At 40.8% G+C, this 25,303-nt stretch overlaps 1 protein-coding gene across 1 annotated transcript in view; it reads left to right on the forward strand.

Annotated features, from left to right (window-relative positions):
* Nucleotides 1-527: 527 nt before the first annotated feature.
* The window catches only part of LOC139385151 (nuclear factor of activated T-cells 5-like), a 65,052-nt gene continuing 40,276 nt past the window's right edge, over nucleotides 528-25,303 (forward strand). Inside the window, exon 1 of the mRNA XM_071130233.1 lies at nucleotides 528-821. Within this exon, the coding sequence (XP_070986334.1) occupies nucleotides 749-821 (73 nt within the window). The 5' untranslated portion in view covers nucleotides 528-748. The remainder of the gene's footprint in view (nucleotides 822-25,303) is intronic.

A 25,303-nucleotide genomic window follows, 5' to 3' on the forward strand; every position in this document is an offset into this window, starting at 1 on the left:
TTAATGTGTGATAAACTAGCACAGGTGACAAGCTGCAAATACTTTTGCAAGTATAATGCATACCTCAACGGCCAACAGCTATGCTGTTACTTTTGAAAGTTGTAGGAGTTGCAGTGCCACAGTATTTGTTTACTCTTATAATATCACATATATGACATAACACGTCAGAAATGACCAAAGTGATGAGTGGATGCACCTGCATGATGTATAGCCACTGTGCCAGAAAGAAAGAAAAGCTGTGACCAATCTCATCATGACCATTTGCTTGTGCATTATCCTATAACTACATTGACATTTGGGGGAGATCACCAAATGCAAGAATGACAATTATCCGATTGACTTTTCCTTTATTATTTGAGTAGGCCTAGTGCTGTTACACTTTCAATTATGCAAATGTCAGACTAGTTGTAGGCCTACAATCATGTGACAGATTATTGTCCAGTGGCTACTGTCTTATCTTAGCTGACGGGTTTGCGTCATGGGGGGGCGGGGCTGTACAGAAAATAGACGAACTGAACACATTTGACAAACACGAACGTGAAGGAGGCAGAAAGAAGCGTGTTACACAGGCTAATAACGACTGGTTCAAGATATACGTAGTCTATATGCCAAATAGCGTTTTGTTTGTTATCAGTATATTTATTTTCCATTAATTCAGTCTCAGAGAAATATTTATTTCTAGCTTGCTAGCTCAGCGACGTTCATATCTGAGGGCGTCCGATTTCCCCTCCTCTTCAGAGGCATTACGATGCCCTCTGATTTTATATCCCTACTCAGCGCGGATCTCGACCTGAATTCCCCCAAATCCCTATATTCCAAAGGTAATACATCTATTTTATGTTAAACTGAGACTTTCATTTTTTCTTGTCTGTGTTGTTTTAGTTATTTTCGTTGATATACGCTGTTACTCTCGTACATGTGTGTTGTGAGAGCGACTGCCCTGGTTTATTTGGCCGCCCCGGTCGAGGTGAACGCCAGCGCTCCGCATCCATCTACGTCGCTTTGGCATTGCATCTAAACAGATCTAAAGCCGATGCCGCGTTCAGAATAACTAGGAAATCGGAAATCGCCGACTTCAGTGCATTCAATACAACTGGGAACTCGGAAAAAACGAGCTCTGACTGGAAAAAATTGGTTTGAATGGTCATCCATCCCGGAATTCCAAATAAGAAACCCAGGCATCTTCCAAGAGCGCCGTCTTTCCGACCTGAAGATCACTGACGTCATGATTTGACCTGGGGTTTTTTTCTCTCCAGATTTCCAGTTGTCTTGAAAGCATCATCAGTGTAACGTCACGCGTAAATCTGTTTTTATTTTAGAGTATTTGCTTTAACACTAAAGCTAGTTTAATCCTGTTTGTTTCCTATATGTATGTGACGATATTGCAATATAAAAAAGGAAATACTTTGCCTTAAATCCTGTCAATTTCATGCACAATGCCACATGATACATTTACCCTTTTGACCCAGTTTATTATTTATCCTCCTTACAAAGGTGAGGACCTCTTTGGCAGGCATAGCAGATCTAGCCTCATTTTTTTGCATTCCTGCTGTCTAGAAAATATTAGTAGGAATTGGCCAAGTGATCTGTTGAGTATTAGATCCATGTGTAGATTATATAAGAAAATAAAATAGAAAGTTGCCTCTTAATAATAGGCTAGTCTTATGAATGTAAGAAAGTATTAGATTTTTATACCATTCAATGTAGCTTTAAAAGTTGCTTACCTTGATGCAATGTCAACATGTTACTGTTGTTTGTCACAAGTCAACTAGGCTATTTATTCAGCTGGTAAATGACTCCACAAATGATTTTTATTTTATTTATTTAACATGTAATGATGTTTATTAAAGTAATTTGTGTTTATGGTCCCATACCCTACACATATTTGTAGTGCTATCATGAGTGTGAGAGGATAAAGGCTGCCTCATTGAGGTCACAACACAAAAAGGGTTGAAAGCCATTAATGCATTCTGTGGAAGTGTTTACCAACACTGTGCCAGCAGTAATTTCAATATTTAATGTTTAAACATACAGTCATCACTCAGATGATGACTTTAAAAAAGAGGCAGATACTAGAGTACAATATAGGCCTAGGCCCTATTTTTATGGTGTAGTTGTAGGTCCAAATAGATTATATTCACCATGGCCTAGTCCCACTGAACAACAACCAAGGGTGCACTGGTTGGCTGAACAGTTAGGGGTGTCTCCGCAGCAGCATGTCAGTCGTCTTGACTGATGCAACAGCCGAGCTGAACTGGGGTTGCTTGAGATCTGCAGCAAAGAGTAGAGTCACTGAGAGGAGTGGGTTGCTGCACAGTCAAATGTGAAAGTGTAGAATTTGAGATGTCTTTAAGTATCTCAGATGTATCTCACACTGTACTTGCTTAAAGGTCATGTGCTATTTGTGTGACAAATTGACAACTGTTTCAGAGCGGCTTTTGTTTTTCCAAGGGTATGATGTTATGTTGGCAATACTCAGTGCCAGGTACACTGATTCATCCTCCAAATCTCTTTTCATATGGTTTCGCAATATGTCTCAATACAGCACTTCAACAACATATCTATAAGCCCTTTGACAAACAACGGTATTAAACATGTCCAATTTCACAGTGAAAGTCCATTGTACATCTCAATACATCTCAAATAGCCAGTGGACTTAGGCTAGCCTATGTCTCTTTTTTTACTCCCTCAAATCCCCTACAAAGTAGAAAGTGTCGTCTTTATTAAAATCAGAACTTTTTTGTAACCCATTCCTGAAAACATGTTTTTAAATTCCTGAGTACTGCAGAGATATAAAGTTGAAGTCGAAAGTTTACAGACACCTTAGCGAAATACATTTCAATTCAGTTTTTCACAATTCCTGACATTTACTCCAAGTAAAAATTCCCTGTCTTTGGTCAGTTAGTATCACCACATTATTTTAAGAATGTGAAAAGTCAGAATAATAGTAGAGAATTATTTATTTCAGCTTTTATTTCTTTCATCACATTCCCAGCGGTTCAGAAGTTTACCTACACTCAATTAGTATTTGGTAGGATTGCCTTTAAATTGTTTAACTAGGGTCAAACATTTCGGGTAGCCTTCCATAAGTGTCCCACAATAAGTTGGGTGAATTTTGGCCCATTCCTCCTGACAGAGCTGGTGTAACTGAGTCAGGTTTGTAGGCCTCCTTGTTCGCACATGCTTTTTCAGTTCTGCCCACACATTTTCTATAGGATTGAGGTCAGGGCTTTGTGATGGCCACTCCAATACCTTGACTTTGTTATCCTTAAGCCATTTTGCCACAACTTTGGAAGTATGCTTGGGGTCATTGTCCATTTGGAAGACCCATTTGTAACCAAGCTTTAACTTCCTAACTGATGTCTTGAGATGTTGCTTCAATATATCCACATGATTTTCCTCCCACTTGATGCCATCTATTTTATGAAGTGCACCTGTCCCTCCTGCAGCAAAGCACCCCCACAACATGATGCTGCCACCCCGTGCTTCACGGTTGGGATGGTATTCTTCGGCTTGCAAGCATCCTCCTTTTTCCTCCAAACATAATGATGGTCATTATTAGAGGTCGACCGATTAATCAGAATGGTTGATTAATTAGGGCCGATTTCAAGTTTTCATAACAATCGGAAATCTGTATTTTTGGACCCCAATTTATTTATTTTTTACAACTTTATTTAACGAGGCAAGTCAGTTAAGAACATATTCTTATTTTCAATGATGGCCTAGGAACGGTGGGTTAACTGCCTTGTTCAGTGGCAGAACAACAGATTTCTACCTTGTCAGCTCAGGGATTCAATCTTGCAACCTTACGGTTAACTAGTCCAACGCTCTTAACCACCTGCCTCATGAGGAGCTTGCCTGTTAAGCGAATGCAGTAAGAAGCCAAGGTAAGTTGCTAGCTAGCATTAAACTTATAAAAAACCCAATTAATCAATCATAATCACTAGTTATAACTACACATGGTTGATGATATTACTAGTTTATCTAGCGTGTCCTGCGTTGCATATAATCGATGTGGTGCGCATTCGTGAAAAAGGACTGTTGTTGCTCCAACGTGTACCTAACCATAAACATCAATGCCTTTCTTGAAATCAATACAGAGAAGTATATATTTTTAAACCTGCATATTTAGCTAAAAGAAAGGTTAGCAGGCAATATTAACCAGGTGAAATTGTGTCACTTCTCTTGCGTTCATTGCACGCAGAGTCAGGGTATATGCAACAATTTGGGCCGCCTGGCTCATTGCGAACTAATTTGCCAGATTAAAAAAAAAATGTAAATGATTATGTTATAATTAAGTCTATGATTTGTTAGAGCAGTCTGACTGAGCGATGGTAAGCACCAGCAGGCTCGTAAGCATTCATTCAAACAGCACTTTCGTGCATTTTGCCAGCAGCTCTTCACAATGCTTCAAGCATTGCGCTGTTTATGACTTCAAGCCTGTCAACTCCTGAGATTAGGCTGGTGTAACCGATGTGAAATGGCTAGCTAGTTAGCGGGGTGCGCGCTAATAGCGTTTCAAACGTCACTCGCTCTGAGACTTGGAGTAGTTGTTCCCCTTGCTCTGCATGGGTAACGCTGCTTCGAGGGTGGCTGTTGTCGATGTGTTTCTGGTTCGAGCCCAGGTAGCGTCGAGGAGAGGGATGGAAGCTATACTGTTACACTGGCAATACTAAAGTGCCTATAAGAACATCCAATAGTCAAAGGTATATGAAATGCAAATCGTATAGAGAGAAATAGTCCTATAATTCCTATAATAACTACAACCTAAAACTTCTTACCTGGGAATATTGAAGACTCATGTTAAAAGGAACCACCAGCTTTCATATGTTCTCATGTTCTGAGCAAACAACTTAAACGTTAGCTTTCTTACATGGCACATATTGCACTTTTACTTTCTCCAACACTTTGTTTTTGCATTATTTAAACCAAATTGAACATGTTTCATTATTTATTTCGGGCTAAATTGATTTTATTGATGTATTATATTAAGTTAAAATAAGTGTTCATTCAGAATTGTTGTAATTGCCATTATTACAAACACATTTTAAAAAACGGCCGATTAATCGATATCGGCTTTTTTTGGTCCTGCAATTATCGCTATCGGCGTTGAAAAATCATAATCGGTCGACCTCTAGTCATTATGGCCAAACAGTTATATTTTTGTTTCATCCGACCAGAGGACATTTCTCCAGAAAGTACAATCATTGTCCCCATGTGCAGTTGCAAATCGTAGTCTGGCTTTTTATGGCGGTTTTGGAGCAGTGGCTTCTTCCTTGCTGAGCGGCCTTTCAGGTTTTGTAGATATAAGACTCTTTTTACTGTGGATATAGACACTTTTGTACCTGTTTCGTCCAGCATCTTCACGAGGTCCTTTGCTGTTGTTCTGGGATTGATTTGCACTTTTCTCACCAAAGTACGTTCATCTCTAGTAGACAGAACGCGTCTCCGTCCTGAGCATTTTGACGGCTGCGTGATCCCATGGTATTTATACTTGCGTAGTATTGTTTGTACAGATGAATGTTGTACCTTCAGGCGTTTGGAAATTGCTCCCAAGGATGAACCAGACTTGTGGAGGTCTACAATTTTGTTTCTGAGGTCTTGGCGGGTTTCTTTAGATTTTCCCATGATGTCAAGCAAAGAGGGACTGAGTTTGAAGGTAGGCCTTGAAATACATCCACAGGTACACCTCCAATTGACTCAAATAATGTCAATTAGCCTATCAGAAGCTTCTAAAGCTATGACATAATTTTCTGGAATTTTACAAGCTGTTTAAAGGCACAGTCAACTTAGTGTATGTAAACTTCTGACCCACTGGAATTGTGATAATGTGTGAAATCTGTGAAATCTGTCTGTAAACAATTGTTGAAAAATGACTTGTCATGTACAAAGTAGATGTCCTAACCGACTTGCCAAAACTATAGTTTGTTAACAAGACATTTGTGGAGTGGTTGAAACATGAGTTTTAATGACTCCAACCTAAGTGTATGTAAACTTCTGACTTCAGCTGTATATTCTGTTTGTAAGTATACACGCTTCTTTGGTTCCAAGTACAGGACCCCAGTAATCTCTGTGCAATTTAGTCCGAGAGAAATTCAACTTTTTTTCCTGCTATCTTCATCAAACCCGAAATTACCATACAGTTACCAGGATTTTTCATCCAGTCAGCCCCGAGGGTGCATGTGAGTGTTCAACTTCAATCACAATGTTGGGCAAGTAGGGACTCTGCTGGTGTAGTGTTGCACCTGAGCCCTGAGTTCCTTAGCATTTTAGATGACTCTTCAGTCTTCATTGCCTACTTTCCAAGACAGATACTGTATAATTTAAACGGCATGTTCCCTCAACTGAAAAGGGAGAAAAACAGTGGGTATATTTTTCTCGTGTCTTTGGTATGTGTGTGGTTTGCTGAAGGTATCCATAAGACTTTGAGTCTGTTTTTCAACTGAATTCACAATAATCTGGCTAACCTAAAGTATAAAGGGCTGTGTTGACTTGTCTGACCGTGCTGTTAATCCTCTACCTGGCTGGCTGCTGGCAGTGACCACACAGAGGCTGCATGCCCAGAGTAATCTCTGCACAAACGATCAGATTGTTTCTGTGGCTCAAAGACTTGCGGTTGTAATGGACTGCCCCATGTCAGAATATGAAAATGATTCGGCCAGGCCTAGTATCTTCACTGAAAGTCTGCTTCTTGAGGAGCTACAGATGGATATCATTACAGTGGGCTCACAGGGCTATCTATTTTTCTGTGTCACTACTTTTATGGGTGGAATGAGTGACCGGGCATGTATGATTCTCTAGACAGGCAGGCTCCTTACATAATCATAATCCGAAAGATTTTGTGTGGGCTTAGAGGACGTTTATCCACTTTTGTAATAAGAAGGGAAAGTAGAGAATTTGAGGGAGAGAGAGATTCCTCAATTGCTGCCCTGTAAACGTTTTGAGAGGTTGAAAACGCTCAAATTTAAACGAGACACTATGTTTCCAGTTTCTGTTTTTACTCATTGCTCATTGTTTACTGAGTTTTACAAGCATTGACATAACATAATGTCATGTGTCATTTTGCTGGACTATAACAGGTATTCTGGGGTACGCTCAATGCCGTTGGGGGTACGCCAAATAAAAATGTGAATCGCATTTAAAATATATATTTATTTTTACATGTTTTTTTTCTTCACATTTTCAAACAGTCCATTTATATTTTCCAACGGGGCTATACATTTGGGTGAGGTTTTTTTCTCATCTGAGTAGCCTCGTTTCACTGCCAAAAATAAAATTAAACCATCTAGCGTTCAGAAAAATAACACACTGTCAAATACAGGTAACCTAGTCAAATAATTAACATCCAATCACATTAACCGTTACTCTCTTGTGGGAATTCCACTAACGGTCTGTATGTAGCCAAAAGTAGCTGCTGCTTATGTTGGTATCAGTACTGATGGCGCAAAAGCCTTGACAAGGAGACATAGTGGAGTGGTAATGTGCGTGCAAGCAGTTGCTCCCGACGCCACTTGGGCACACTGCAGCATCCACAGAGAGGCTCTTGCTGCCAAGGGAATGCCTGACAGCTTGAAAGACATTTTGGACACTACAGTGAAAATGGTTAATTTTGTTAAAGCAAGGCCCCTGAAATCTTGTGTATTTTCTGCGCTATGCAATGATATGGGAAGCGACCATGTAACCCTTTTACAACATACAGAAGTGCGCTGGTTATCAAGGGGCAAGGTATTGACATGTTTTTTTAAAAATTGAGAGACGAGCTTAAAGTTTTCTTTACTGACCATAATTTTCACTTGTCTGACCCCTTGTATGATGACGAGTTTCTCACATGACGGTTTTTTCTCACCTGAATGATCTGAATCTAGGATTACAGGGACTCTCCGCAACTATATTCAATGTGCGGGACAAAATTGAGGCTATGTTGAAGAAGTTGGAGCTGTTCTCTGTCTGCATTAACAAGGACAAAACACAGGTCTTTCCATCATTGTATGATATTTTTTGTGTGAAAATGAACTCGAGCTTACGGACAATGTCAAATGTGATATAGCGAAGCACCTGAGTGAGTTGGGTGCGCAATTACGCAGGTATTTTCCTGAAACGGATGACAGAAACAACTGGATTCGTTGTCCTTTTCATGCCCTGCCTCCAGTCCACTTACTGATATCTGAACAAGAGAGCCTCATTGAAATTGCAACACGCGGTTCTGTGAAAATTTAATCAGAAGCCACTGCCAGATTACTGGTTTTGCAAATCACACTGTTAAGACACTGATGCCCTTTGCAACGACGTACCTATGTGAGAGTGGATTCTCGGCCCTCACTAGCATGAAAACTAAATACAGACACAGACTGTGTGTGGAAAAGTATTTAAGACTGAGACTCTCTCCAATACAACCCAACATGGCAGAGTTGTGTGCATCGTTTCAAGGACAGCCTTCTCATTAATCTGTGGTGAGTTATTCACAATTTTTGATGAACAAATAAGGTTTTATATGTAAGATGGTTAAATAAAAGAGCAAAATTATTGATTATTATTATTTGTGCTCTGGTCCTATAAGAGCTCTTTGTCACTTCCCACAAGCTGGGTTGTGACAAAAACTCACACTCATTCTTATGTTTAATAAATGTATCGTATAATATGTGTGGCAGGCTTACAATGGTGTCAAAAAACATTTGAGAGTGCGCTGACCCTGGTGCTAGAGGGGGTACGCAGCTGGAGGTACGGGACTATAAAAAGTTTGGGAACCACTGGACTAGAACATGATATGGCCCCATTGACACTGAAACCACTTGTATGACAACTAATCTCTTCATCTCCAATCCTCAACTATGATTTCTGAACCATCCATCAAGATAAGAGGCAGAGGATGATCATTGTTTTCCTTAGGATTGTTTTCAGCAGTGGTGGCAAGGGTAAGGTGGGGGTGGGTACATTGTTACTATTCGTCCAATGACATGCTACCTGTTCCCATAGACTTTCAGTCATTGAGCCAACGACTATCCTTTTAAAAGCATGTCTTGGCAGAAATATATATATACAGTGCCTTGCGAAAGTATTCAGCCCCCTTGAACTTTGCGACCTTTTGCCACATTTCAGGCTTCAAACATAAAGATATAAAACTGTATTTTTTTGTGAAGAATCAACAACAAGTGGGACACAATCATGAAGTGGAACGACATTTATTCGATATTTCAAACTTTTTTAACAAATCAAAAACTGAAAAATTGGGCGTGCAAAATTATTCAGCCCCTTTACTTTCAGTGCAGCAAACTCTCTCCAGAAGTTCAGTGAGGATCTCTGAATGATCCAATGTTGACCTAAATGACTAATGATGATAAATACAACCCACCTGTGTGTAATCAAGTCTCCGTATAAATGCACCTGCACTGTGATAGTCTCAGAGGTCCGTTAAAAGCGCAGAGAGCATCATGAAGAACAAGGAACACACCAGGCAGGTCCGAGATACTGTTGTGAAGAAGTTTAAAGCCTGATTTGGATACAAAAAGATTTCCCAAGCTTTAAACATCCCAAGGAGCACTGTGCAAGCGATAATATTGAAATGGAAGGAGTATCAGACCACTGCAAATCTACCAAGACCTGGCCGTCCCTCTAAACTTTCAGCTCATACAAGGAGAAGACTGATCAGAGATGCAGCCAAGAGGCCCATGATCACTCTGGATGAACTGCAGAGATCTATAGCTGAGGTGGGAGACTCTGTCCATAGGACAACAATCAGTCGTATATTGCACAAATCTGGCCTTTATGGACGAGTGGCAAGAAGAAAGCCATTTCTTAAAGATATCCATAAAAAGTGTTGTTTAAAGTTTGCCACAAGCCACCTGGGAGACACACCAAACATGTGGAAGAAGGTGCTCTGGTCAGATGAAACCAAAATTGAACTTTTTGGCAACAATGCAAGACGTTATGTTTGGCGTAAAAGCAACACAGCTCATCACCCTGAACACACCATCCCCACTGTCAAACATGGTGGTGGCAGCATCATGGTTTGGGCCTGCTTTTCTTCAGCAGGGACAGGGAAGATGGTTAAAATTGATGGGAAGATGGATGGAGCCAAATACAGGACCATTCTGGAAGAGAACCTGATGGAGTCTGCAAAAGACCTGAGACTGGGACGGAGATTTGTCTTCCAACAAGACAATGATCTAAAACATAAAGCAAAATCTACAATGGAATGGTTCAAAAATAAACATATCCAGGTGTTAGAATGGCCAAGTCAAAGTCCAGACCTGAATCCAATCGAGAATCTGTGGAAAGAACTGAAAACTGCTGTTCACAAATGCTCTCCATCCAACCTCAAACGTCAAATAACACTTTGATACGTCAGATAAGCTTGTTGACCAATCAGGACCTGAATATGACTGCACGTCCCATAATAATTAAATGCGTTCATAATTTTTTTTACGTAGTTATTACACATTGATTACACTATAACTCGTATTTCATATGTCACAATGATTCATCTATATGTATACTATGATGCTGGTAAAGTTGTCTCGCGCACCTACAGTGCTGGTCATAAGAAAAGCTAGCTAGCTCATGGATGCAAACAATGATCTTCCCCAAAAACATAGCAAAACGACAATCTGTTTCAGTAGCTACAGTTAGCTAGCTAACTATATTGCTAGGTGTCATCATCTAAAATAACCCTAATTTATTAAACAGTTCTTATTTGATTAATGGTGGTCTGACCCATCTATGTGAAGCTAGCCACAATAAGGATTAACCACAATACTGGACTTTGTGGTTAGCCTTTAAATTAAAAGTATGTAATTGACAGTGATGCAAATGAATACAAATAGTGTAATTATGCCATAATTGTATAGATCATAATAAACGAAGTTGGAATGTTGTTATATAAAATCAACAAAAGACAATTTGTTAATTTGACTAATCTGTTGAAATCACACAATGTATTACACTTTAGAATTGCTTTGGGGGCATACTTATTTCACTGTACAGCATTACCCATGTCATTGATCCACAATCCATCGGTATCAGTCTACTCTGTGACACGCAGAGAACATTAGCATCGTAGCTCTTATTGCAGGACTCTGAAACAACTGAATTGAGCTACATTTCTGGTCAACCTACTATGTGTATTAAACATTATTCCTGAAGAAAAACAATACTGTGTGGATGTTTTGGAGTCAGATAACTCAGAGGAGGGTGTTGGGAAAATAATATATTGGGTATTGAGTAGACGGATACCTCATTTCATTGATCCCCAATCCTTAGGTAAAGCTGTACAGTGCAATATGAATGTCAATACACACAATAGGCTGACTGGGGAGGTGATTTCACAGTCCCGCGATAAGATCTACAACGCTAATATTTGTGTAAACTCTTAACAGTTGTTTTCTATGGGTGTCACCGAGTAGACTGATACCCCATTTCATTGCTTCACATTCCAACCTTGTTTAACATTATCTAGTCTAAATATGGCATGATTCCAACAATTGTAAACTTCTGCATCACTTTGAAAGAGGTACTTTTATTTTGAAGGCAAACTGCAATTCTACTATTGTACCTAATTTTTTATTATGGCTAGCTTCACAACACAGCCCGTTCAGGTCGAGCCTCACTAGCCAGATGAAGCTAGCAGGCTGCTTATAACGTTAGCTGGCTAGCTATTTATTTTCATGAACTGAAGTTCAGTTTCAATAGGTGAACAACAAGTGGCTACCTATCTAATACTTACTCACAAGGATTCCTAAATCATTGCTAAGAATAGTGAAAATGACAGCAGTTTCTACTGGTCATTGTTTTCAGGTTGGTTGTATTGGTGCTAGCTAGTAGCGGTCGAGCAAATAATGCTTTATTACTAACGCGGTATTGGAACGCATTGTTTGTGGCCGGTGTGTGCTTGTTTGCATACTTTTTTTGTACTGCTTTGACAGTGCTATTTATCGTGGTGGCGCTTGGCTTGCACGTGCAAATTCAGGAGACACAACATTCTATAATAGAACTGTGTTATTTGACGTGTCAAATTAAAAGCTTATTTAATCGTCAAATTGTTTTATTGTCAAATAGTGTTATTTGACGTGTACATTTTTTGACACGCAAAGACCCAAACGGCGTTCCATAGTCTGCAGCTGAAGTTGTATCAAAACATGAAACATTCACAGCTTACATGGAAGTTGGAGCAGGCAGCTGTTTATCTCATGGCTGCGTGAGGTTGTGTCGTCATACTGTACTTTTCTTTTCTGTCATTTATGGATCATATTGTGGTGTTTCCGCGGCTCAGAGAGAGTTCCAGGGCCTCTGGGAGCTCTCTAATGATGCAGTGAATCACACTACACTGCAAACATGGCTGTGGAGATGGAGCCAAGCATATGGCTGTGTCTCTGCTGTCTGAAAACATGGCAGAATGCCCTAGAGGTGAAACACTTCTATTTCTAGTACATCTCTCCTATTACATCTGTTTTTAGTCAGAATTCACATAGTCTATATGTAGATGTAGGGGCAGTGAGGGCTTAGGTTGCATTTAATACATCTCAGTTGGGTTTTGTAATGTGATCCAGGTACAGTACCATAGACGTAAGAATATTTGAAACTATAGGATAAGAGCATACTTCGCTTGTCTTCGGGCTGTCAATTGCCACGGACCTCACAATATGATATCACGATACTTAGTGCCAATGCGATTTCTATTGAGATGATCAAGATTTTATGTGTTGTGTTTTGATGTTCCAAACATTGCTCACTATATGTCTGCTGCAGAGAGAAGAGAGCATGAGAAAATTATTTTTGATCAGTCATGATAATAAAAGTGTTGAAAACATTTTGGCTCAATATTTTTCTAAAGAAGATTGAGAACAAGTTATAGGATGAAAAATACTGGAGGTTTGGCACAGGTACAGCCACAAGTGCTAGCAAATTTTACCTAGCAAAATTGACACTTGGGAGTCAAAGTATCAATATAATATTTTCCAAAATAGTCTTGCAATTTTCTTTACTCCCATCACCAGTTTGCCATGTCAAGTTGTAGAATTGTGACCACTTTGCAATATGACAAGCATTTTAGGAGAAGGTATAACAACCATTATAAGTAAAATGGAATTGGGAGATTACAAGGCAAGATATTTGAAATGGCCAGCCACACAATGAAATCTTTACTCCTGAACACTTACTTCACTGTTAAGTTAATTCGTTGGCCCAATTTACACGCCCTGTGGTTTTGGTAAGCTTAAGAGCTCAGGCCTCGAGAGACTGGTCCCTGTCTTAATGAGTGTATTACACAGTGATGCTTTCCATCAGTATTGGTATCTTTGTCCTACTCTGGACCACAGATCTCCCTTTGGCAGAGGCCCTCTATGTCTCTAAGCTGGCCCACCAGAGCCCATAGGATCAATCATTAACCATCACAAGGGGAGCGGGCTGCTTTGTGTGTAAACCTGTGCTTGCCCTCAATTAATATTGACTCTGCTATGTTAAACAAACTTGGTGGCATGCGCTTAAAAATATTTGATTGCCTTGAATGCTAATATATTTATGATGATGAAAGATCAAAGACCTCAGAGGGACAACAAATTAAGCCAGTTTTTGATTAGATTCTTGATAATAATTTGAAATGTTTGATTTTCTGATTGGAACAATGAGACTACAATACCAATCTCCTCTCTCTTTTAAAACCGATGAACAAACATTCAGTCCCACACCTGTGCTTGCACTTCTACCACAAATCTGCAGGCATGGCATACACAGAGAAAGGATGGATTAGTGATCTCTCTTTTTAACCTTTGGGATCATCGTTTAGAGAGAAGCCAGAATCAGCTATCCCACTCTTTTTCTGCTCCACACAATTGAATTGAGTCTAATCACAGCAGTTGTTGGTGTCAGTTTCACACTACTACCCAGGCACACTTTTAAAACATGCCCAGTATCCTTCTGATGATGATGTGCAGAATTATGTCCTTACGAAATAATCTCCTTGTTCACTGGATGGTTGCTTGTGTTTTTAGTCACGGTATTGAGAGGCATACAGAAGGTGTTTTCCTCTCAAACATAATTTTGCCAGAGACCAGGTTATAATAAGCCATGCTGGGTATTATATGTCATGCAGGGTATAATACCAGTGTGCCAGCTAGGGGGCTATACATTAGGTACAAGGGCCACAGAGAACCGTTACAGGGCCATCCGTGTCAGTGAGTTAGGCTATAAGGATCCACAGTGGGTTAGTTGGGGGCAAGTGTAAGGTAACAGTATATTTCTGCCAAAGTGGATGCTTGTCTCAATGTCTAGTTACACGCAGATAAATCCATTGGATTTGGTTTCCAAGAACCATCTTATGATTTGGTGTCTTTAGGTGTAGGCTACTGCTTTAGGAACATTGTCATAAACTAGGCTAAATGTTTTAGTACTGTATATCAACTATGCCGATGTGAATCAGACTATCAATGAATGGATTGTTTTGTATCCAAAAACATTTGGTATTTTTTCATTTGTCATAGGCAGAGATAGGCCTACTTTAGGACTCTGACTGTAGGAGAGTTAAATTACAGTGTGGTCTGGACATTTGGAAATATGGCCGGTATTTTTTCAGTCCATTTTCTTCTCCAGGATTAGCTTAATCCATGACTATTTTTAAAGAGTCATGGTCATGTAAATTGCTGTGTACTTAAGGTAAAATGTATGTTCAATGACAATCTATAGCTTAGTCTCCAGTCTTTGTTATCTGTGGGTCTGGGTCACTCTTTGTTGTGAATCCATCCAGTGGTTACCAAAATGCTTGGTTATTTCTGAGTAGCTCATTGTTTTTGTGCTTGTCTGGATATTAAACGCTGTATGTCACCACCAACATGGAAGGAAATGGGTCAGCATCACGTCCACTGTGTTGACATGGCTGAGAGTGGTAGTTATTTCACTTGGTTCAAAGAGCCAATACAGATGACAGTTACGGGTGTAGGATCTTACTTTGATCTGTATTGACGCAGCAAACTAGTCCTGCAGCAACAGGATTTGAGTGTTTAGTCTATAATGTTGCTAGCTTGGTGGTTAGGTTATTAGTTGGTCAAACTAAGGTTACATGAATCGTGGAATACTATTAATATAACTGTGTGTAAGTGCAGGTTTTCAGTGAATTTCTGTAAATCACAATATGCATTTCCTGCAAGGCAGGAAAATTCTAAGCAACAAAAGAGTGATCAAATTAAAATCCTTCATCTGTATGTGAAAACAGCACGATTTCTGGTAGATGATCAGTTGACCAAAAGCCTACTTTTTTTCACCCAATGCTATTGTTCAAAATATGTCTTGGGCCAACATGTTTAACAGGTTCTTAAATGCTTCTTATGCTCTCAGAGTACAATTTTGTAAATGAACAAGAGCTGTCAACACTAGCTGGGTTATTACAGCGGTGTATGCAGAAAAGTGAGCAGACTTGTTTTGAGAAATGACATTTGATCACACAGCCCACTCCCCCTCAACACTAGCCTACGTCAAACCAGGCTTCACTGATGGATCTTAAATCCATCTAACGCAAACTGGACAGCAGGGCTGTTTCTAGCTTTTTGGGGGCCCTAAGAAGGGCAAAACATATCCCCCCCCCCCCCCCCCCCCCCCTCTTGGAGGTGGAGAGAGAAACTACACGGTTTAGATTAGCTGGCTAGACTAACTTACCTAGCAATCTAAACTGTTAGTTGACATGGGCTTATTGACTGGCTGTCAATAACTGACATGACATACATCCTTCCTTTTTGTTTGGGGGCCCCCTAGCGGCCGTGGGCCCCTAAGCGGCCACTTATGCCTAGTAACGACACTGCTTCCCCCATAACTTCATTTTAGAAACTCTCAGGGGTTAATGGTTAACACTAACCAAACCTCAGTAAAGAGGAGTAATAGGCCTTAGGTCAAAACATTACGTCTTCCAGTATTTACTGTGACCTTGTTTAGGCTCTAACCATCCTATGCATGAGCGGTTTAACCTCCTAGCACCCATAGCAACAGTCACTGATGGTAACATCAATACTTGTCATTTCACCTTGCAGTGGTTATCATCCCTCTTGTTCTCGTATCAAATTGACGGTTTTCTGACGGTATTGAGAGGCTTTCATTAATCAATGTTATTTTTTAATATGTACTTCTTTGGTTTAAAATGACTGCAGGACAATGTAGCCAGTGTCATAGGCACCCTGATCATAATTTGGCAAGGGAATACTAGTTCAGATGAGCGTGAGAAAATATGTAGAGCAAAAGCCACCATAGTTGCAGGGCTACAATCTCTATAAAGCATGTCAAGAGGTTGGCAATAACACAACGCCAGTTGGTTAAGGCCTACCTTTTTCAAAACATCAGTATTCCATAATGATCGACACACCAGTCCCTGTTGTTGCATGGTTTGTATTAATACAATCACAGTCACTGCTGTGAATGAAGTGCCTCGCCACATTGAGTTTAAAAACACAACTTTTATCAGTACTGTTAAATGTCATTTGTGATTTAGTGAACATCAAGACTGGTCTCATGTGACTTTAATTGATTACATATGGCTAGTATTTCAGAAACCCTGTTTTAGGAGCTACTGAAATGATTCCCAGATCAGTTGTCTGTTGGGGACAATTCAAGAATGACACAATCGTGCAGGAAGAATGACACATCGGGCAGTTGGTAACCTAGAAATTAGAGAGGCGAGCCAGCTACCGGAGTGTTGCCAGTTTGAGTCCCGGGTCTGAAGGGGAAAAAAATTGTCTGAAAGTGAGCCAGGCAATTGGATGGTTGCTGGTATCCTAAGTAGAGGTAGACCGATCATGATTTTTCAACGCCGATACCGATTTATTGGAGGACCAAAAAAGCCGATACCGATTTAATCGGACAATTAAAAAATATATATATATATATTTTTGTAATAATGACAATTACAACAATACTGAATGAACACTTATTTTAACTTAATATAATACATCAATAAATTTAATTTAGCCTCAAATAAATAATGAAACATGTTCAATTTGGTTTAAATAATGCAAAAACAAAGTGTTGGACAAAGTAAAAGTGCAATATGTGCTATGTAAGAAAGCTAACGTTTAAGTTGTTTGCTCAGAACATGAGAACATATGAAAGCTGGTGGTTCCTTTTAACATGAGTCTTCAGTATTCCCAGGTAAGAAGTTTTAGGTTGTAGTTATTATTGGAATTATAGGACTATTTCCCTCTATACCATTTGTATTTCATATACCTTTGACTATTGGATGTTCTTATAGGCACTTTAGTATTGCCAGTGTAACAGTATAGCTTCCGTCCCTCTCCTCGCTCCTCCCTGGGCTCGAACCAGGAACACAACGACAACAGCAACCCGCGAAGCAGCGTTACCCATGCGGAGCAAGGGAAACAACCACAGGCTCAGAGAGAGTGACGTTTGAAGCGCTATTAGCGCGCGCTAACTAGCTAGCCATTTCACATTGGTTACACCAGCCTCATCTCGGGAGTTGATAGGCTTGAAGTCATAAACAGCGCAATGCTTGACACACAACGAAGAGCTGCTGGCAAAACGCCCAAAAGTGCTGTTTGAAGGAATGTTTACGAGCCTGCTTCTGCCTACCACCCCTCAGTCAGATACTTGTATGCTCAGTCAGATTATATGCAACGCAGGACACGCTAGATAATATCTAGTAATATCATCAACCATGTGTAGTTAACTAGTGATTATGATTGATTGTTTTTCATAAGATAAGTTTAATGCTAGCTAGCAACTTACCTTGGCTTACTGCATTTGCGTAACAGGCAGTCTCCTTGTGGAGTGCAACAAGAGAGAGGCAGGTCGTTATTGCACTGGACTAGTTAACTGTAAGATTGGATTTATCGGTCAACCTCTAATCCTAAATGCCATTGCCTGCCGTTGTCCCCTTGAGCAAGGCAGTTAACCCCACACAACAACTGCTCCACGGGCGCCCAGTGTGGCAACCCCTGCTCCAACCTGTGTGTGTCTTTTGGTGGGGTTGGTCTAAAGCAGAAGTCACATTTTGGTTAGACCTTCTGTACAATCGACAAATACAGTGATCATAATCTTGTGCCAAATGATCTGCACATTCCCCAGTTGTAGCTTATCTTTGAAAATCAGAACTTGGCACTATTTGATTTCTGCTACTGCCAGTAACTATAAGGAAATACATGTAGGCTTTAGGTAGGCCTATGCACTTAACAGCATAGTCTCTGACCAAATAGGGTCTTAAATTGGGCGATACAAATGCCCAGTCTCAACACTGTCCCTTGGCTTTTGTCTCAGGGACAGATCCTGCTGTATTCAGTGATACCCTGTGCCCACAGTTGAACTCCGGTGGTAGACTAATTCTCATGTTAGTATTTGATAAATCTCTTGTCGACAGATGCACGTAACATAACTGGTAGTAGCAGCTGTCGACAGAGTGTATGATGCGACGACTAAAGCCTGTTGCATGTTTCCCAATCAAACATTTTGTGAATATTTTATGACAAAATTCTGTCAAGTTTTGGTGTTTGGCAGGGATCTGTTTACGCGCACAAACATTTTTCTTGAAGTCGAAGTTCGTTAGCCGAAGTCTGCTCCCCTTCGTCAGTGATTGGTCAACAGTACTACTCCTAGTAGGAGTGGGAGCTAGGGACAGGGTTTTTCAATAGTGTTTGTTGTCATTGAATGAGAGACAACTCATTCTCATGCAAATTGTTTTACTTAAATACTCCAGTTAGATGTGAAATTGCACAACTAAGACCTCCTTTGCAAAAATGTCCAAATTAATTACAGATTTCTTGATTTATCATAGATTAATTATTTTGAGGAAGTGTTACTGGGTATGTTGTTGCTACAGCATCTCAAGAGGGACAAACAATAATATTGCTGCTTTTTTAAGGGATCATGCGAGGCACAGATGTTCACTTTGCCTAGCCAAGTTCTGCTAGGAGCAAACCGAACCTAGTATGCAGGGGCCTTTACGAGGAGCTTACAGGTACACACATGTTTTATCACTGGTCATTTGGCCAAATCACAATATAGCAGGTCCTCACATCTTTCACATTTCAGAAGGGAAGAGATATCTGGCCTGTAGACTTTTCTTATTGTCATTAGTAATTTTTCGAACACGTCCCCCTCCTATAACCTAATCGAGCATCTGATGCAATTATGCAAGGTTTTAGTTCTGGATGTCTCAGGTTAGTGGTTTATTAATTTCTCTCTGGCCACAGGTGCTGTACCAGTGAGAGACAGGATAGGCTGGGAGTTTGGCTGTGGCGCCCTCTGCTCTCGCTGTGCCTCTCCCTCGTAGGAGACTGATTTGTGACACATTTCTGTGAAAACCTGAAAGCGTCTCCGAGCTCTGATCCCTCTGATGTTTCTACCCAGAGCGAAATGCCCACTTTTTTTTATTTCAACAAAGATGTTAAATATTTAGAGGGCTAAATCATAGCTGCCAGGAGCTTTTCCATTGGCAGATGAGAAGACAAGGTCAGGTTTCAGTGTAGGCTTACAGCTCTGCTAGTCCCGCCTCAAAGAGCATGGCTCCTTATGTGGACTTTATGACATGTCTGCCCCATTTGGATCCACCGCTAATGAGCATTGTTCATCAATCTTAACCAAAGGCCATAAGCCTTTTCTGGTAGTTTTAAGATAACCCCTTGCTCTTTAGTGCTATTTAAAGTCCTGTTCCTGATTTGTGATTCTTGTTAATGCTTTCTCTCTCCCTCCCTCTCTCCTCTTCTACCTCTCTCTCTGCTCCTGCAATTGCCACACCCAAATGTGCTCTGTCAGAGAGCTTGCCCAACGATAGATTATTATACACAAGAGGTATGTCAAGGGCTTCGGCAACACTGTGACTTCAAGGGGGGTATAAATTGACAAACATTCCAGTGCACCATAACGGTTGTGTAATATCAATTTCCTGTGTATTCATTCCCTTTTCCTGTCACCTGTTAGTTCCCAGGGAGGTGTGGGCAGAAAGGATGGCACCTTTGGAGTGACTGTCTTATTTTTCCCCCCTAACATCCTGTCATAAAAAAAAGAATATGTTTTATTCAAGTAGCTTAGCTACCAGTCTTAAGTCTCAATAACTTGTAATTGGAAGCATAATAAGGTTCACTTTCACTGAAGTACAGGTAGTTAGTTATTACTTTACCTCAGTTGAACTGCCTCATAGTCACAGCCTGATAAATTATAAAATGTTAGAAGGGTTTTGTTGAGTGGGAAAACCAGATGTCATCATCAGGTATGACGGTGCCCCACTGCCAAGCTCTGAACCAGATGGAACCTGTTTCTGGTTAGAGATAGGACTGATTACATTTTATCTCAGGGCCTCTGTCAGGATCTGCTTGATAGCATTGTATTCTGTTGAATAAATCTGTTGCAAAAAATACTACCTTTCTCTAAAGTTATCTGGAACAGCATTCATTGTCCCACATAGTTTTGAATCCCCTCCAATACAGCCTTGGCAACAGAACAATTCTGCTAAACTAAATTATGTAGCTTAAAGTGAAGAGATGGTGCCGGAAGAAATGGCAGACGTTTTACAGGTGCCTAATCAATTGTGCTATTATGTGTTTTTTTTTGCATTATATGTAACTTATTTTGTACATAATGTTTCTGCCACTGTTTCTGGATATCAGAACAGCGATCACTCACCTCGGATTAGACAAAGATTTTTTCTTCAACAAGCAGGACGCACAGGATGTACTTCAGACACCCAACAAGGCCAATATCCCCGTCATTGGCAGGAGAAAAAGACCTAGGCATAGGGGACACAGGACGGGGTGCCTTGTAAGGATCCGCTGACGGTGAGTGGGAAGTCTGCCTTTACCATCAATATTACTTCCCAACGTACAATCATTGGACAATAAATTAGACGATCACGAATATCCTACCAACGGGACATCAAAAACTGTAATATCCTATGTTTCACCGAATCGTGGCTGAATGACGACATGGATAACATTCAGCTGTTGGGGTATACGCTGCACCGGCTAGATAGAACAGCAAACTCCCGGTAAGACTAGGGGCTGCTTTCTGTGAATATTTGTAAACAACAGCTAGTTCACGAAATCTAAGGAAGTCTCTAGATTTTGCTCACCTGAAGTATAGTATCTCATGATAAGCTGTAGACCATACTATTTACCAAGAGAGTTTTCATCAATTTTTTTTGTGGCTGTTTATTTACCACCACAGACGGATGCTGGCACTAAGACTGCGCTCAGTCAGTTGTACAAGGAAATAAGCAAACAGGAAAACGCCCACCCAGAGGCGACACTCCTAGTGGCTAGGGAATTTAATACAGGAAAACTGAAATCAGTCTTACCTAATTTCTATCAGCATGTTAAATGTGCAACCAGAGGGGGAAAAAACTCTAGACCACCATTACACCACATAGAGATGCATACAAAGCTCTCCCTCACCCTCCATTTGGCAAATCTGACCATAATTCCATCCTCCTGATTCCTGCTTACAAGCAAAAACTAAAGCAGGAAGCACCAGTGACACCGTCAATAAAGAAGTGGTCAGATGACGAAGGTGCTAAGCTACAGGACTGTTTTGCTAGCACAGACTGGAATATGTTCTGGGATTCCTCCGATGGCATTGAGGAGTACACATTAGTCACTGGCTTCATCAATAAGTGCATTGAATGTGTAGAATGTGGCAAAGCGCCAATACAGGACTAAGATTGAATCATACTACACTGGCTCTGACGCTCGTCGAATGTGGCAGGGCCTGCAAACTATTAGACTACAAAGGGAAGCACAGCCGCGAGCTGCCCAGTGTCACGAGCCTACCAGATGAGCTAAATCACGTCTATGCTCGTTTCGAGGCAAGCAACACTGAGGCATGCATGAGAGCATCTGCTGTTCTGGACGACTGTGTGATCACGCTCTCCGTAGCCGATGTGAGTAAGACCTTTTTCAACAGGCAAGGTTAGACGAATTACCAGGACGGTTGCTCCGGGCATGTGCTGACCAACTGGCAGGTGTCTTCACTGACTTTTTCAACATGTCCCTGATTGAGTCTGTAATACCAACATGTTTCAAGCAGATCACCATAGTCCCTGTGCCCAAGAACACTTAAGGTAACTTGCCTAAATGACTACAGACCCGTAGCACTCACGTCCGTAGCCATGAAGTGCTTTGAAAGGCTGGTCATGGCTCACATTAACACAATTATCCCAGAAACCCTAGACCCACTCTAATTTGCATATCGCTCAAACAGATCCACAGATGATGCAAACTCTATTGCACTCAACACTGCCTTTTCCCACCTGGTCAAAAGGATCACCTACGTGAGAATGCTATTCATTGACTACAGATCAGCGTTCAACACCATAGTGCCCTTAAAGCTCATCACTAAGCTAAGGATCCTGGGACTAAACATCTCCCTCTGCAACTGGATCCTGGACTGCATGGCCAGGCACGACTCCAACACCACCATTTAAGTTTGCAGATGACACAACAGTGGTATCAGTGATCACTGACACCGACGAGACAGCCTATAGGGAGGAGGTCAGAGACCTGGCCGAGTGGTGCCAAAATAACAACCTATTGATAGTGGACTACAGGACAAGGAGGACCGAGCACGCCCCCATTCTCGTCGACAGGGCTGTAGTGGAGCAGTTTGAGAGCTTCAAGTTCCTTGGTGTCCACATCACCAGCAAACTATCATGGTCCAAACACACCAAGACTCTCGTGAAGAGGGCACGACAACACCTATTCCCCATCAGGAGACTGAAAAGATTTGTCATGGGTCCTCAGATCCTCAAAAGGCTCTACCGCTGCACCATTGAGAGCATGGTGGTAACTGGTTGCATCACTGCCTGGTACGGCAACTGCTCAGTCTCCGACCGCAAGTCACTACAGAGGGTAGTGCGTACGGCTCAGCACATCACTGGGGCTAAGCTGCCTGCCATCCAGGACCTCTATACTAGGCGGTGTCAGAGGAAGGTGCTAAAAATTGTCAGACTCCAGTCATAGACTGTTCTCTCAGCTACCGCATGGAAAGCGGTAGCGGAGCGCCAAGTCTAGGACCAAAAGTCTTAACAGCTTTTACTCACATGCCATAAGACCTGGACTATGCATTGTGTCCAGCCGTTTGTTGGTTAAGGGCTTGTAAGTAAGCATTTCACTGTAAGGTACACCTGTTGTATTCAGTGCACGTGACAAATAAACTTTGATCTGATTTTAATTAAATGTTGTTCTTCTCAGTTTAACACCCTCGCCTACAAACATTGCGAACTGAGTTGCCATCAATTATTTATTTGTGGTGGTGTTGGCTTGTACCATTGCTCTGATAATAATAGCCTCATTCTCCCATGGTTATTTCTAATTAATCAGCAGACATTCTAAAGCCTTAATTAGATTTTGTGCCAAATCCTCTTAGGTGATTAATATACTGTAGGTATGGTCTTAGTATGGCTGGGAGAGGTGAGATTGAAGGACAAATTAGCACTGCAGCCAAGGCAAAGACCGCTCCAACCACACACAGTCCTCCATGCGGCACCATCATGGTCCAACTGAAGAGGTCAATCAGGATTGTGGTCAATGTGTACAGCAAGCCTATCTCATCATGGGTTAAATTATACAAATGGATAAATACACAGTTGGTTCTATTTTGGTTGTTCTGACTGCTGTTGCTGCAGTCCTTCATAGTGCTCTGCTCAGTAATAAGTAATAATGTTATTTTCTGGTTTGGCAATTTATTTTGTACTTTTTTCTAAATGCATCTATTACCTCCCTCCCCAACCCCCATGAAGGGGAAGCCTCAAGGCCAAAACAACCCTTCCTAACATAAATTGTTAATGCCAAATATTTTATCAGCTTATTCCAACAGTCTTATCAGCAGAGTCAACATGCGCTCGTAGCAAAATCAAGAGCAAATCCACAAAGGTTCCAAATTTGGAGGCTTGGTACACCGCAGGCTATTTTTAAGCATATCACTAATAACTCTCCTGGGATTTATAGATGGATGGTAGGAGAGGGGTCTCTGTTTCTCAATGCTCTACAGAGCTGACGTTTGACGGTGAATTTCATTGGCTGCTGGGTAAATGGTTTGGAGTCTTTCATAGTTCTCATATGTCAACATGGCTGGTACTGATAGAGCCTCAACCACTAACCATTGTTCATCAATCATTCACTTGGGAAGAGATGCATTTTTCTCCTTCATATGATCCTGGGTAAATAGTAGGGTCGGGACTATACCAGTATTGCGATACTTTTTCAATGACAAAAATGAAACCATGAAGCAGACTCTTTGGTCCTTTAAAAACCTGCTGTGTGTAAAATATTGTGTGCTATAGCTTGGAAAATAAATAATTGTGACTCTGGATGACAACATAATGGATATTTGTTTCCAACATTAGGGATGTTTTCCTAAAGAAGTTAAATCCACTTTGTTTTGTTTCCTTACCACGATACTAACGAGTATCGCGATAATGGTATCATCCTGGCCCTAGTAAATAGCATCAACCTTTTTTGTCTTTTAACCAAATCAAAATCAAATCAATTTGTATTTGTCACATAGAGTTTACAGCAGGTATAGAAGGCCAGTATCCCGGAGTCGCCTCTTCACTGTTGACGTTGGGACTGGTGTTTTGCGGATACTATTTAGTGAAGCTGCCAGTTGAGGACTTGTGAGGCGTATGTTTCTCAAACTAGACACACTAATGTACTTGCCCTCTTGCTCAGTTGTGCACCGGGGCCTCCCACTCCTCTTTCTATTCTGGTTAGGGCCAGTTCGGCATTGTACGAGATCTTCAGTTTCTTGGCAATTTCTCGCATGGAATAGCCTTCATTTCTCAGAACCAGAATAGACTAATGAGTTTCAGAAGAAAGTTCTTTGTTTCTGGCAATTTTGAGCCTGTAATCGAACCCACAAATGCTGATGCTCCAGATACTCAACTATTCTAAAGAAGGCAAGTTTAATTGCTTCTTTAATCAGAACAACAGTTTTCAGCTGTGCTAACAGAATTGCAAAAGGGTTTTCTAATGATCAATTAGCCTTTTGAAATGATAAACTTAGATTAGCTAACACAACGTGCTATTGGAACACAGGAGTGATGGTTGCTGATAATGGGCCTATGTAGATATTCCATAAAAAATCAGCTGTTTCCAGCTACAATAATCATTTACAACATTAACAATGTCTACACTGTAATTCTGATCAATTTGATGTTATTTTAATGGACAAGAAAAAGGTTTTCTTTAAAAAACAAGGACATTTCTAAGTGACCAAACACTTTTGTGTGTGTATTTACTTTTTATTGCTGTTCCATGTTACAAATGTATTGCTCACCATGTGTCTTCTGCAGAGGGACAAGAGAGCCATGAGAAAACTAATTTTGATCAGT

Source organism: Oncorhynchus clarkii, chromosome 26 (genome assembly GCF_045791955.1).
Source record: "Oncorhynchus clarkii lewisi isolate Uvic-CL-2024 chromosome 26, UVic_Ocla_1.0, whole genome shotgun sequence".
Lineage (NCBI taxonomy): Eukaryota > Metazoa > Chordata > Actinopteri > Salmoniformes > Salmonidae > Oncorhynchus > Oncorhynchus clarkii.